This window comes from Malaya genurostris, chromosome 3 (genome assembly GCF_030247185.1).
Source record: "Malaya genurostris strain Urasoe2022 chromosome 3, Malgen_1.1, whole genome shotgun sequence".
NCBI classification, from domain to species: Eukaryota; Metazoa; Arthropoda; class Insecta; order Diptera; family Culicidae; genus Malaya; species Malaya genurostris.
In genome coordinates, this window is record NC_080572.1 from 304,481,840 (window position 1) to 304,498,030 (window position 16,191).

General features: G+C 36.3%; 1 protein-coding gene across 7 annotated transcripts in view; it reads left to right on the plus strand.

The window, feature by feature from the left end:
- The window catches only part of LOC131436309 (uncharacterized), a 131,914-nt gene that overhangs the window by 45,643 nt on the left and 70,080 nt on the right, over nucleotides 1–16,191 (plus strand). Inside the window, exon 1 of one of the 7 annotated variants that reach the window (XM_058604971.1) lies at nucleotides 15,794–15,951. The exons of the other annotated variants lie outside the window; for them this stretch is intronic. Coding sequence (XP_058460954.1) covers nucleotides 15,805–15,951 — 147 coding nt within the window. The 5' untranslated portion in view covers nucleotides 15,794–15,804. Of the gene's footprint in view, nucleotides 1–15,793; nucleotides 15,952–16,191 lie in introns of those variants that run through there. 7 annotated transcript variants of the gene reach the window in all.

A 16,191-nucleotide genomic window follows, 5' to 3' on the forward strand; every position in this document is an offset into this window, starting at 1 on the left:
GTTTTCTTTTTGGAAAACTTAACCTTTTTTCATTAACATATGGCCTTTTTCATTGAAAAACACTGGTGGCGTGGATTGTTCTGGGCTGACATTATGCATCTCGAATCGAGTTTCTCGAAACGATTATTTTCGAAGTCGATTCAACTGAACTGTGGCATTACGTATCGCTTTCGACCGCTTGATCGAGACCCTAACAAGGTGGTACTAGATTTCGACTAGCGCTGTTCGAACTGTCAAATAAAAATAAACAAACCCAGCTATTGCAATCACGAAAAAATGAAACTGGATATTTTTGATTACATTTATTTAGTTCAAGTACTGGAAAGAAGAAAAATGTTTGCAATGCGAAGTTTCTTTTTGGAACAATATGACAATCTAAAGATAAACTTTGGAAATTATTGTTGCTTTGTTACAAGTCAAATACAATTTACGTCGTCCATATATGTAGTTTTAATCAAAGGCTTTTAGGTTCTGCAGCTTTCGTTGTAGTATGCCAGGAGTAGATCATTCATTGTAGTATTTATTGTTTGCACACATACAAATTTTATTTAAATGATACTACCTGTGCAAGCTGATAAATGTGATCAATTTTGATCAAAATTTATCAGTTAATCTTTAAATCCAACCATTAAAACTAAGAGTTTTCCAGATAAGTAAATAATACCCATTTTAAATTCTCCGAAATTCATATTTCATTTTAAGATTATTGGTTAATTGAATAATATAAATCGAATATAGCACAGAAAATCACAACACATTATAAGTAATTCAGATAAGACTGAAAAAAGTCTAAATAAATAAAAAAAATCCCATTTTTCTTCGCTTTTTCCCACTATCCGTTTGAGTAACATTTTCCGTCCACCGGTTCCAGAAGTATTATTACAAACCACAATTACTAGACATAGTTTATTTTCGACTTACTCTAGTTATCTTTTTAAATGCCATGCATCTTTCAATTGATATGATTCTTAAACAATATGCCAAACATGCTAAATATATCAAATCAATATATATATATATATATATATATATATATATATATATATATATATATATATATATATATATATATATATATATATATATATATATATATATATATATATATAACGGTTCATTACAATAAAGATTTTCAACGCTAATATGTTTATGAAAACCCATGATGCTATCGATAATTACCTTTAAATGAAAAGAAACGCATTCGAAAATTCAAAGTCGATAGCAATAAAGCTTTCGACCATTTCTTATCGAGTTTAGTCATTTACGAGCTCGATTGTTTTGGTTTCATAATACCAAAACTTTTCGATAATCTAATACCTCTTCGAGTGAAGTCGAACGAAGCCCGATGATCGAGTTCGAATCGAGAACCATAATACGAAACATGGTCGATTCGAAAAAAATTGAATCGAATCGAGATACATAATGCCATCCCTGGTTTCGGCACTTTCGAGCAGAAATCGCAATGAGAAACACCGTCAGAATATTGTATTTCTGTTCGAAAGTGTCTCCTTCAAGAGCAATACACTGAGGTCTCTTTTTACGCGGGGGATACGCATCGCGTTAAAAAAAACCACGCGAAAAAAACCGCGTAATTTCGAAAATCTGCGTAAAAAAACCGCAAAACTAAACAATTTTTTTTCATGCTTATTGTTTCAGAAATGCATGAAACGTCCAAATCTGGTGTAATCTCGATTTTTTTTAATTTGGACATTGGACTTTAAATCGAAAATTTCGGCATAGCACCAGATCTCAACGTTTTATACATTACAGACAAACCAAAAAAAAAACAATTAAAAAATATGCGTTTGTTTCTACGATGACTTCCTAGTTGGAGTGGAATCTACTTCCTTGGAGCAATTTCAGGCCTAGAAAACAGGTAATAGTCGTTGGCCCAATTAACACAATTTTGCCATAATAGCAAGTGACATAAACGACACGGCGCATTGTCAAAAGCACCTTTTTCGTCTTCATTTGGAGTCGTTTCTTACCGATTCTGTTTTTCAAATGCATCATTTAGCCAATGCAACGTTCGCTGTTGATAGCCTTACCTTTTCAAAGTAGTCTATAAGTCCATGAGCATGCAAAAAATGCAAAATATGCGGCTTTGGCTTCTTTGGACGGTTCTCACCGACTGCAGTCCACTCGGTTGACGATCGCTTTGACTTCGAAGTACAGTGATGAATCCAGGTTTCGTCCATTGTCACATATCGATGTGAAAAATCCTGTTTATTTCGTTGAAACAGTTCCAAACAGTTCAGCAACTCAACGGTACGTTGTCGTTTTTGGTCTATCGTAACGAGGCACTTTATTTGACAAACTAACTCATGCAAATTTGGTTTGTGGATTTCACAACTTTTTGTACGGTTTCCGGTGTAATTACCTCATTTGGCTGACCGGAGTGTCCAGTGTCAGTACGTCAGTGTCAGTGTCAGTACGAGCACGTTTGAACTCAGTATATTACCGGAAAATGATTGTTTTTTATGGAGCAGATTCTCGTAGCACTTTTCAAGCTATTGCTGAGTTTATACTGTATTTTGTTTTACATAAAAAAGAAATGATAAAAAACACACGAGGTTCCTCGAACCCACCATCGAAAACAATTTTAGTGTCATATAGTGTAAAGTGGGCACCTTTCTTTGAATGAAGGAAGGAAACTAACAATATACCATCGATTTGCAGATAAATTACAATCCGCTACTTTTTGCTACCTTTCTGTTGTCACCTCACCAGGTGAATTTACACTGATGTTCTAAGGCACTTCTATAACTACAAACTCAAAAAAGCGACAACTTCCGCAGAGTGGCATCAAAATCTTCTTCACGCTATATCAATAACATTTTTGGATTTTTCCAATACTCCCGTTTGCAACCAATGCAATGTTTTGTCGATCGTATCCAAACCTTCAGTCGTCGAAATCAACCAACAAAGACCTCTGGACATGAAATTATTATATTCCATACATCTGAGTTTAGTTCAGATAGGCGGTGCTAAGTAACAACGACCTAATGCTTGAGTCGGTTTTCGTTTAGCACGTCAGTAAAGACAAATAACAGAAACTTTACGTCTGCTTAGCAATTTATGTTCATTTGCTAAAAGGCATAACCATTCGCCATAGACTGTTATGCACTGACGAGTTAAAGACGACACAAAGAGAGAATTAAAACTGGTTAAGTGCTCTCAGCACAAAATAAGGCTACCCCGAAACGATTAATATCAATAAAAAGACTACTTATTCCCAAACAGATATAGGTATCTAGCAGTACCAGTATATCAATAATTTAAATTTCAATCAATTATAACTAAAAGCGACTACTAAATCCATTACATGAGCTACATGAGTGCCAATTTGAATCTTTTCACACGACTAATGACACAGAAAACCATATTAACTAGTCGATCCCGTTCTTTCCAAAAATAGAGCTTACTTCGATTTCTCAGCAACGGTTTAATCGATTTTCGCAAATCCTGATTTACATTACTGCACTCATTGTTTCAAAAGCACCTATGCTATTTCATTTGGATTCGATTTCCTGTTCCGGAATTACAGGGCAATGAGTATCAGAGCTCATTTGAAATGAAGATGCAAAACCGGTACGAAATGGCACGGAAGAAGAAACCGCCATCGCTATTACGAACAATGCACAGCGAATAATACAATGTTGATCTGAATCGAAGGATCGCAGTAGGCGTACGTGTCGGAAGTGAAAAATTTTCGCTCACATCAAAATTGTTTCGTGCAAAATAGGTTCCGTCGGTTATTGAGATCTCAAAAAAAAAATGAGATCGAAAGGGTCAAATTTCCACGTTCTTAGTTTTTCGTGGTGTTAGAATTAAGTCCAAACAGCTGACAGGATGTTGTTATGCGTGTTTAAACCGGTTAAAACTGTTGAAAGACGAAACAGACATCCAGCAAATTCGTATTGACGGAAACTGGTATCCGGAAACGGAGCTTATCTAACAGTTTGATTCTTCCGTTATGCACCAGCCTGGAATCACAGCCAAGTGAAAAATTGTCCCTTTCGAAAAGACGGTACACAATTTCGGTAGGCAGCACCCGACTGCGCACGGTGTTTTTGCACATGGTACTAGAACTCGACGGGGAAACTGTGATGAGGGCCGACCAGCATATCGGTCTCTTGCATCGTGGCATGAAAAGTTGATCAAGTACCTAAGGGCTGCCATACAGCATGTTGAATACCTGTGAGATCGTTTTATTATATTATTGTTCACTTTTGTGTGTATAATTACGATTATATATTTAAGCTCGTACGTTTGAACGTATGATAGATGACAAATATTTTTCCCATCTCTCGCTTAGAGCGAATTTTAGACCCCTTACCAATCCATATCATCAATGAAAAAGAATGATGAGTCGTCGTTCTTCCGGAAAGTAGGTGAACCATCAACATTCCCTCTCTTCCTTATCCTTTATCCTTTCTTATGAAGGATGGAGATTGGGACAGCCGGTAATGATGGATATCCTACGGATGAAATGTTCAATTTAAATTGGAATGGTATCAATTCCCAATACCATATTCAAAGCAGCTCTTATTGGTCAATCAGCAGAAAACATGTGCATCCGTCAAGATCATCGTCACAACGCAACGCAAACGCCTTCATTATCAATGCACAGCATTTGGAATATTTTTGTTACTGAACTTATTATATGTTGATAAAATTCTATGACACAGATAACCACGTAATTTTCAAAAGTTATTTCAAAACTATTAGTACTTGTAGGGTTGGCTATTTGATGACCGTAAAAGCTTTTTACGACTATGACGATATCCGGGTTCCGGCTCTAGAACCAGATTGTCAAAAATTTGAAATTTGCACCGATTGTTTATGATAAGTTTATTAGAAAGGCATCATCACACCACCAGAAGGATTCAATCAGGTTCTTGATGTGAATACGTCTTACTTTACTATGGGACGCCTTTTCCAAATTCGCCCTGTAGAAGATTTCTTTTTCCATGCCATCTGAAATAGGACCAGCAATTTATGATAGAATTTACAACAATCTTACAATCTTAAATAACTAAAAAATTTAGTTTTCTCAAACTTTTGGAAACAATGAGGAAAACTCATTGCTCACCTTTTCCGCATTCGGATGATGGTTTTGAGGTAATCTCAGTCCGATATTCAACTGGACCAGGATAGAAGGAAAACCATGGTACACTTGAATCCTGAACTCAATTTAAAATTATTATGTAAGACTTTGAATCCGGAATACGGGATCAAAAGTTAAACTTTGGAACTGAATCCTGATTTTTGGAACTGGTTTCTTAACTACATTTCGGAACTGAATTTAGTGCCTTAATTTAATTTCGGAACTAATATCAAAAATTCAATTTCAAATAAAATTCAAGATATGAATTTTAGATCTGCATTCAGAAACCAAATTATAGATCTGAGTTCCGAATCAGAATTTTGGAACTGACTTCTGAACCATAATGTAATTCCTAAATTCAGATTCAGAATCTACTTGCTGGAATCGAGCTAGAAACTTCGGTTCTGGAACTAGAAATTGGGACTGGATGCAGTTCCGTAATTCAGGTTCGGAAATCAAGTTCAGTTCTAGAATTATCTTTGGAACCGGGATTCTGAGAAATTTCTAGAATTATCTTTGGAACCGGTATTCTGAGAAAGAGTTCATTTTCAGAATTCTAGAATTAAATACTGCACTGAATTCTTGATCTGGATTTCGAACTTGAATTTCGAAACTAAATTTGGAGCCCAGGTTCCGAATTTAGTTCTTTAATTATGTTCCGGTTCGTAAATTTCCAGTATTCAGGTTCTGGTGTAGATCAGAAAAAATGGTGGCAAAAAATACTTCACATCGGATGAATTTCACAAATCGGTTATATTTTAAAGTGTAAAAGTATTATGAAAGAGCTATGCGATGATTTCCTCCACTGAATATGTAAATCTACAAAAAAAAAACAATAATTTCAGGAATCAGAACTAATTGGAGATTTGCGAAAAAAGCATGCAGGTTTTATTCGTATTCACATCCTCCAGTCTCTGACACTACCCATTCGCCTTTTTCCGCTCGTTTACTTTATTCCAGTTTTAACCTAGAACACAAAGCCCAAAAATTGGAATTGATAGTACCCTAAGAAAATTCATTGAATAACTGGGTTTTAGCAACTAGAATTACTGAAAATATTACGTATCTGAGGTTCTTCATGGATCTGGATCATTTCGCCGAAAGCCGTTTCTCCGAATGATATTTCGCCGAAAGAGTCTTTTCGCCGAAATCCATTTCGCCGAATTCTTCATTAGTCTTCATTTCGTGATTGGAATTGATAGAAAAAAGACAAATAAAAAATGATTATGTTCACTCCGGTTCAGTTGACCTACAATCGTACTTCTGAAATGATCCAGAGACTTGAATCATTTTTGTGCACACCAACAAAAATTTAATAATACACGTGACTTAATTCCTCATACGATGTAATTCATAAAGACCTAATTTGTCAAATGACGGAAAATCTCATTTGTAATGACTTAATGTTAGATGAGCTTGAATTTTACTGGTTTCGACTGTAACTTGCGTTCTGCTAGCAGGTGCGACTGTATGAATTCAAATGCGCCTTTTACCAGCCAAGCAGATGCATGCTTCTGTGGCTCGGTCGATTAACAGACGTACTTTGCGATCCAATGATTCTCGGTTCAAGTCGCGACGGGTTGCTCTCAGTATTCTTTTTTTTATTTCAATGAATTTCATGTATGGAGTTTTAGACACAATATTAAATGTTCTTCCACGTAAATTTGCGTGAACTGCGACGATCCATTTATGTGTATCTAATAACATGTAAAAATTTAAAAGTGTGTAGGTTTATTCAAGATCCTCAGAACGGAATTCCCAAACAAATGTTGACTTTATTAGTGTACTTATCAGGCAATTGTTTGCGGTATTTTCTGATAAATGAGTGCAGATGAAAAATATCTAATGCGGCTTCGCCACATCGTTTTGTTCGTATGCTATCCGACCTCGCTTCCGCTCGTTCCTGAACCTAACTGAAGCAAAGAAACCTAGCTTTCAGTAGACCGGGCAAACTGGCGTGCCGCCGAGCCATCTCGGCTTCGGTTATGTGGCTGCGCCACATCAATTCAATTACACTAAAATAATATGTTATGTATTCAAAATTACCCTTTCCGTAAAAAATTATGGTCTTTCGGCAAAATGACCCTTTCGCCGAAATAACTCTTTCGGCGAAATGACCCGCTCCCATTTGAAAAAAAATTAAATGTTTCCTAACCCTTCTTAATCCACCTAAAGGTGTGATACTTCCTTTCTCTTGCCGTTTAATAGTTAAGAAACCTTTCTATAGAGAAAGGCAAAAACCAAATCCATTGAACTGTTTAGAGCAAACAAAAACGGCAATCAAATTCTGGCTGATCTGAATTTGCGACCTCATCTATTGATGCTTGAGTACACCACAAGAACGTGCAACCACGTGTAATAAATGAACATTGATTGATTTATGAGGAAAAGATCCTGCCTCAAATAAACCGACAGAGTTATCACGTTAGCCATACAAAACCATCCTCTACGAACCGAAAGCGTCAAAGCATCTACTTTATGCATCATTTGTGAGCGATACTGAAATTGAGTTTGACGGCTCTTTTCCGGTAATTGGGCGCGTTAGCTAGATTGTCCGTCCGGTTTCGGATTACTACCTCTTGCCTACGATATGATAGACTTTTGGTGCACTTCAATGTTGTTTCGATTGAATTGCTCAACAGTTTGTTTTTTATCAGTACTAAATTTTCGCCGGCTTTTATATGACCGGGTTCTTTCAGTATTCTAGAAACAATGGCTGATGACATAATTCAGGTAAACTGTTCAAGGTTTGATATTTTTTTCTATACTAATCGCTATCTTCTTTCATATCGAAAATTACGCAAGATAGGTATGAAGATAACCTCCGAAAGTTGTAAATACCTGGTGCCGTCTCACACTCGGTTCCACTGTATAAATGCTTCATGTCACCAGCTAGCGATAAGATAAAATTAGTAATGCTGGTGTATTATCATAGATAGCAAAGCAACGCGAAAAGTATAGAATATTTGTTTCAATTTGCTAACCGTTGAACCAGTAAATTCGATGCATCTTTATTTAGCTTTCGGTTATCTTTCTAATCTATAGCAAGATTAATGAATTTCCAAAATCCATTTATATGACAAGTTATTGTTTTACTTTACTTATAAAGCACGATCACAACTCCGGTGAACGGAAAATGTAGATTAAAATAAGGGCTAAATAAAAAATACATAATATTAATAAGTCCAATTTCAAATATGAGAACACACAACGAATGTGTAGGGAATAATAGACATAATGCTTTATAACACTATCCAAAATAATAAATATTTAAACTAAAAATGGTTTTACAAATCAGTACAAATATTCGGTGAAACATAGTATTCCTTGTGTGTATAACCTAGAATCGTGACCATTAATATAACATTCGTTAACGATTGATTACTGCATCGCAATCGGTCGCGTTTTGTTACACAACCTCGAACTTTTTTTTGTAGTTTAATATGAGTAAGATGATCGCTTGGTGGAAGTTAGCATCCATCAGAAATATCGTAAATTAAAACTCGAAAAACGCAAGGCAGTTTCCATTTTTCGTCTAGTACTTCAATGAAGATATTGCGTTAGGATGCAATTATAGTGATGCTTAAGTGAAATTAAATTTCACCGCTGCATACGGTACCAGGTTCAATCAGTATACAGATTGTTATTTATAATTCTTGGCATCCCTGTTCCGGCCCCATATGAACATATTTTCAGAGATTTTATCATTGATTGATCACGCAATTTCGAGAAGTCTCGGTTGTTTTAAATTTCTTGAACAACACAATATTTCATTATAAACTACCAGATAGGATTCAGAGTGCGTGAACCGAGTATATTCATTTAGAAACTCTTTCCTTTTTGCGCTGCATATTTCGAAACGACACCCATACTAGCATGACGATGTGTTCCACATCAAAACTTTTATTTCTGCGTTTCGTGCGGGCGTAGCCCGTCATTGAATGTGTTAGTGACAACGCAAACTTTTATTTGCGCACTGCAAACGCTTCACAAAACTGATTATTTTCACTTGCGGTGTGCATATTTCAACAGTTGAATAATTCTTATAGTTCTTCAGTAAACATGTATAACTCTTAAAAGGCTGGTTTGTAAAATTTTCTCCATCGTTTATCACTTTTCGTTGTACTTTTCTCCAATGCAAACGACCAACAATTGAAGGCTGATGTAATTGCCCTTGTTTAAAGCGAAACACACACTGCGAACAGTGCACATCAGAGCAACCACTGCGTGAACTGCGAACGGTGTGCAAAGGCGATATGCAAAAGGCCGATTTGCTAATACCAAGAGAAGGAAAATGTCATAGTCAGTGCGGTAAAACCTAATTTCCATACTCAAATAAAGCTCCCAGAAATCATCATCAATTTAATAACCGTACCTAGTCACTTGAAGTTTTGCTTTCCCAGTTTCAAGTGCCAAGTAGTCTACCTGCTTCATTGTCTTCACTGTTGGTAGCGAGCAAGTTAGAATGAATAAGCATGGACATCAACTGTCTCCGACCAGAATTATGAATAGAGGGTGGCGGTTCTCATTTGAGTTTTCGATTATCACCAGCAAGTTTGAATCAATAGTTTTCGACAGTTTGAAATGTATTGAGATGCGATTGAGATTGAGTAATAAAAATGAAAATTGCAAGAATCTTAGTTTGTAATTTATATTCCAGTTATCATGACTGGTTTACCTTTCATCCATTATTTTGAATCAATTCGAATTTTTGCATAAACCTGATTTGAAGGCCGCTCTGATTCAACTGTAAGGAATATTTTATATTAAAAGCAGTGTTGGTGATTGCCGAACATTTGACAGAAGCTGCTATATTGTAAACAACATTTTCAATCCGGTAGAAGATGCTACAAGAACTCGAGTCGCTCAATGCATGAACCGTGAGAGAATTTTGCTACATTTCTTCGCTCCACTTCATACTCTCTGAGTATTTCACGCCCTTAAAAAAATTACAGTCTGCTAATGATCGTTGCTGTGTGGAATTTTCCAAGAGAGAATCGCAAGTTGACAATTATCGCAGAAAATCGAATAGATGATTCAACTTGATGATTCTCATACTAGGTTGCAATATTTCAAAACCCTTGTGTGGAGCATTCACAGACATTTTCATAGACACAACTTATACAAAGGTTATATGCACATAGTTAGAATAAGCGGCAATAGTAAAATGATTCTATCGCAATTATCCACTGCCCATGCAGAATCGGATCGCGAAACGAGAATAAGCGACCGTTTGTTGCTTCAGAGAGGATCCCCACAGCAGCGTGCTAACCTTTGATTCTCAGAAATGTCATCGATAGAAATTCGCTCTCGCACTTGTGTCGATTCTATGTTAAATGAGCCATGCCGGGTTTTTGTTGTTGCGATGATTTCCGTTTCTTTTTGATGGCACTGATTCATTCGTTGAAGAGTTGCCAGTGAGCGTTCTTTGATACGATAAAAGCCACCCTTGATTAAAAGATCACCTTACGGTGGTGGTTAAACTGAGCTTCGATTTGAAGGGAAGCGAATGAGGAACTGAATGCTACCCGTTCTGTACGTCAGCGAAGGTTATGTGTTAGAATATGAAGTTTACTGCAGTGGAATAATCGTCAATGTGTACCACATTCGGTTTCAATTGAATTGAATGAAGTTTTACAGCACTGAATTCATAGTAATTCTTTGTGAAAAATGGTGTGGGCCCTAAGAAGAATTCTTTATTCGAAACTGATATCTGGAACTAAATGTTTCATTCTGGAACTAGATTTTGTATCTAGATCTGACCCAGGTAACCAGTAAGCGCTAATAATGGCATTAAAATAACCTTTTATGAGCACCAAGAATGCCTATAGCTTTATATCTGCACTCTGAAAGCTCATCTGTTGTAAATCAATCAGGATTCAGCTTTCAGAATGCACATCACACCTACCCAGTAGGTAGCATGTCGCTTACTACATCAAAACTGTCGTCCCAGGTATGAGAAAAGCAAACACTCGTCATAAGTCTTCCTCTTTGATGCTCGTTTAAACCAAACATTTCAGAAAACTTCAATTTTTAATTATTTGTGATTATGATCTTGATTGATGATTTTAACAGTTCGGCTGAAATGTTCGTATCGTTTAATAGAAACACACATTTTTTTGCCAAAATTCGTTTTTATTATTCAACATAATTTCCATCATAGGCGATACAGCGATTATAGCGATCTTCTAACTTTTCGATACCATTTTTGTAGTACGATTTGTCCTTTGCCTCAAAATAGGCCTCAGTTTCAGCGATTACCTCTTCATTGCTTCTAAATTTTTTACCAGCGAGCATTCTCTTGAAGTCTGAGAAAAAGTCACTGGGGGCCAAATCTGGAGAATACGGTGGATGAGGGAGCAATTCAACAGCTCCAAACACTGCTCAGAATCATCAATTCGTTGTTGTTTTTGATCGATTGTGAGCTCACGCGGCACCCATTTTGCACAAAGCTTTCTCATATCCAAATATTCGTGAATAATATGTCCAACACGTTCCTTTGATATCTTTAGAGTGTCAGCTATCTCGATCAACTTCACCTTACGGTCATTGAAAATCATTTTGTGGATTTTTTTCACGTTTTCATCGGTAACAGCCTCTTTTGGACGTCCACTGCGTTCATCGTCTTCGGTGCTCATATGACCAGAACGAAATTTTGCAAACCACTTACGAATTGTTGCTTCACCCGGTGCAGAGTCTGGATAACACTCATCAAGCCATTTTTTGGTATCGGTGGCACTTTTTTTCATCAAAAAGTAGTGTTTCATCATCACACGAAATTTCTATTTTTCCATTTTTTTCACAATAACAAAAGTAGCTTCACTCAAAATGCAATATCTCACAAACTAATAATCAGACAGCTGTCAAATTTATACACGTATCTTTTGAAGGTGGATACTAACTGAAAATGGTATGGATTTAATTCTAGTGGCGCCCTCTCATAGAAACGATACGAACTTTTCAACCGATCTGTTATCAACGACATTTCCTTCATACTCAAAAATCTAAAAGTGCTTATATATGCAGACGACATGAATCTCGTCATGGAAATTAAAAATATCAACAACGCTGTAATATTCCATATTGCTATATGTAATACATATGTCAGACCCATTTTGGAATATTGCAGCCTAGTATGAAATCCATGTAGAATTATTCACGAAGAACTCATTGAATCGATACAAAAACAATTTCTTTTATATGCACTTCGTAAATTAACTTGAACAGCATTTCCTCTACCATCATATGAAGCACGCTGCTTGCTCATCAATATACAAACACTTAAAGAACGTCACGACTTTGCAATGCTTTATTTTATCAGCAACATTATTTCTCAATGCATACAATCAGCTCCATTATTATCGCAATTAAATTTTTATATACCTAGCCGTCAATTACATTCCAAGAAATTAATTTTAGAAAGACATACTAGAACAAATTATGCAAAATACAGTCCATTCAATCAAATAATGCGCCATTATAATCAATATTGCGAACATCTTGACCTTACTATGTCAAAAAATCAAAGAAAATCTCAGTTTTGTCGTAGAAATAATAGGTAGTATGCAGATGAACATTGTAAAACATTTATGTATATGTGGTCTACATTTGCTTGACGAAATAAATATATAAATAAAAAATTTCAGATTTGAAGATTAGTTTCTTAATTTACCTATGTTCGGGTCTCGAACTCAGAATTTTGTTTTAGGATTTCCACTTCATAATTCATCAACAAAATTCTGGAACTAAATGTTATATCTGAACTCCGAACTTGAATTTTAGAACTGACTTCTGAACCAGAATTTATCTCCTAAATTCAGTTTCAGAATTCTAAATCCGGAACGTGGATCCTGGACCAAGATTTTGAAACTGAGTTCAGTTCCTTTACTAAGGTTCGGATTTCAAGTTTAGAATCCAGTTCTAGAACTAAAGTCGGAACCTATATTCTGAAAATTAATTCATTTCTATATTTCTAGAATTAAATTTATGACATGATTTATTGATCTGGATTCTAAACCAGATTTTGATTTTAGTTCTTGAATCCCGTTCCAGAATTCAGTCCTAGCCCAGAATTATAGTTCTGATGTAGGTAAATAAACTATTTTTGAAAACCATTAAATTATTCCCAAAAGATTGAGGGTAATTAATATCTACTGAATATCTAAATCTACAAAAAAAAATCTGTTTTGGCATTAAAAATGCCTTTCTCTTCACTATGCAGTATTCATTTCTAATGTAATCGTGCTCGGTTGTGTCTTGTATACAGCCCTTCAATTTTTGTTCCGAGTTATTTAATGGTTTGTAAAATCTTTATGTCGTCAAAAAGTCGTAATTAAGTATAGATGCGCCGTTACAGTTCTGGAAGCGAAGCAATAAAGCTGTCAAAATTCACTCAATCTACTAATACGATCCATTAAGGAGTGTATCGAAAATAAGCTATCCACATACATTTGTGTTGTACGCATGTATGTGTGATGGTTTTTTTAAGCTCAGATAACAGCATGCTGTGCGTTTGACTGTCAGCTTTTGTTAGTTCACTTGTTTGTGCGGCTGAAATTCTGCCTTTTCAAAATGTCACGTGTTGAAAAGGAAGTGAGAATTAAGATTCTGAACACATGCCTAAGTGAGAAGGGTATCACTATGCCAAAATTGACGAAGCGGTTTGGAATTCATCATACCAGTGACAAAACCATCATTAATAGGTTTGGGGAACACTATTCTTTGGATGAGCTACCAGGAAGAGGCAGAAAACCCGGTTCTTCCAACCCGAAACTGGACCAGAAAGTGGTATCTCTAATCATGAAGAACAAAACAATATCAATACGTGATTCGGCCAAAAAAGCAGGAATGAGTGTCGGAATGATCCAGCGTTTCAAAAGGCGAAATCACCTACAGACCTACAAGAAGCAGAAAATCTCGAAACAAAGTGTAGAATTGTATTCACGTCTTTTGCAGTGTCCGGATGCATGCGTTTTGATGGACGATGAGACTTATGTAAAAGAGGACTCAAAAACCCTTCCAGGTCTACAATACTTTACTGTCGTTGTTGGGGAGGATGTGAGCGATGCGGACAGGTCGATTCAAGTGGAGAAATTCACTCGAAAGGTATGGCGAGCAATATGTTCCTGTGGTTTGAAGTCAACCATTTTTTGCACTACCGGAACTATAAATGCAGATATCTATCGATCTGAGTATCTCCAGAAGAGATTGCTGCCTTTATATAAGAAACATAGTACACCTCCACTGTTTCGACAGGATTTAGCGTCGGCTCACTATGGCAAAACCACTCTCAATTGGCTTGCGGAAAAGGGTATAAATTTCGTTGAGAAAAATATCAATCCACCGAATTGCCCTCAACTTCGACCCATCGAACGTTATTGGGTAATCGTGAAGAGGGCCTTCGAGAGACTGGTAAGACAGCTGGGAACATGCAGGAGTTCAAAATATTGGGGCTCAAGCGACCGAAAAATTCGATGCAACATTTGTCCGGAACTTGATGAAGAGCGTTCGATTAAAAGCTCGAAAATTCGTGAAGGAATAACTTAAATTTCGTCCGGTTTTCATTATGCTCAAGCTTAACCTCGTACAATAAAGGATCAATTTTTAGTTTGAATATCTTTTTTTATCATAATTTGAAAGAAAAATGTGTGGATAGCTTGTTTCGATACACTCTCTATCTATATTTGGAAGTGTGGAAAAAGCATTTAAGATTTATTTGTATATACGTCCTCCATTAATATCGAAGGCATTACCTACCCGCCTTTTTTTCTTCGAGGACAGCTGATTTTGACGTACTTGGGCTTATTTAAAAATTATCAAAAGAAATTATCTTTTCTCCGCATCATTCGGCCTCATTTGAATTTACTATTATAGAACTCGTTATTATATATGTATATGAAGTTCTAATCATCAAGTCTAAAATGAAAATTGGCGCCGATTACAACAATTTTTGATTAGCTGAAAAATCCTTGCATAAATCTGATAAATTTTGCACCTCCGAACTTCAGGAGATTTTATTTTTAATCCCATAGTCTCATAAACCATTCCTGTCTGATGAATGCAATCGGTATCTACTCGATAAAACAGTACTTTTATCGAAGTTAAACAAGATTATCGTTTTGCGCTTGTAACGACCATAATCCTAGAGGGATTTCAACCTCTAAGACTTTTGATTCTTGCCAAAATAGACACCGTTCCGTAGTTACTGCATCGTATATTCAACGAACGTATGACGTTTCTACTATTATTGGAAAAAAAATTATCCAGAAGTGAATCCGTTAAATTAGATGACGGGTCAATAATATGTTCATGGTCATTCAGTTGGTGAGCAAAATAGGAGCAAAAACAGATATTTGATAGCAACGGCTTTCGATATCGTCCATACAAAATTGGCAAACGGTTGCCTATGTCACTAAAGATAAAACGCAACAGGTTGATGGGACACGTGTTGTCAGTCGAAGTCCACAAACAACTCTCTGTGCGCCTCTGCTTACATGCTTTATTCACCTTCGAACGCAAAAGCGTGAACTTCCTCCCATTTCAACCCTTGAAATACAAATCACCGGCGTCATCAGCGTGTTGTGTTTTTTTTGTTGTGTTCGCTCCTTCATTTCTACGCTCGTTCGCATTCGTAGCAAAGCCTTTATATCTCGGTGGAATCACTATCAAGCAAAAAAAAGCTTTACCCACTGACTATGGGAAACCGAACGCACCTGAATGCTTCGTCAGTTCTGAATGGGGCGCGAACAGTTTCAGGCTCAAAAAAGCTTTCTACGCCGGGTGCACGAAATACCTACACTCTTCGTGATCGCTGTTTCAACTGTTTACGTGAAAAGGATCCGGTTGGTGATTTGTTCTAGTGATCTATTCCTACGAATACGGTTTCAAGCCAAGAAGAACTTGTGACATAGTAAATAAATATTCACAGATATTGTACCGAGTATCTCAAAAGCGATTGATTGATGATACGAAAGCACAAATATAGGTGGATGGCGCATTTGAACATACCGAGAATTCTTGTGTTTCTTAGAATTTTTAAATTTGCTTCTTTACTAGAATCTGTTACTTAGTTACTTAGTTTG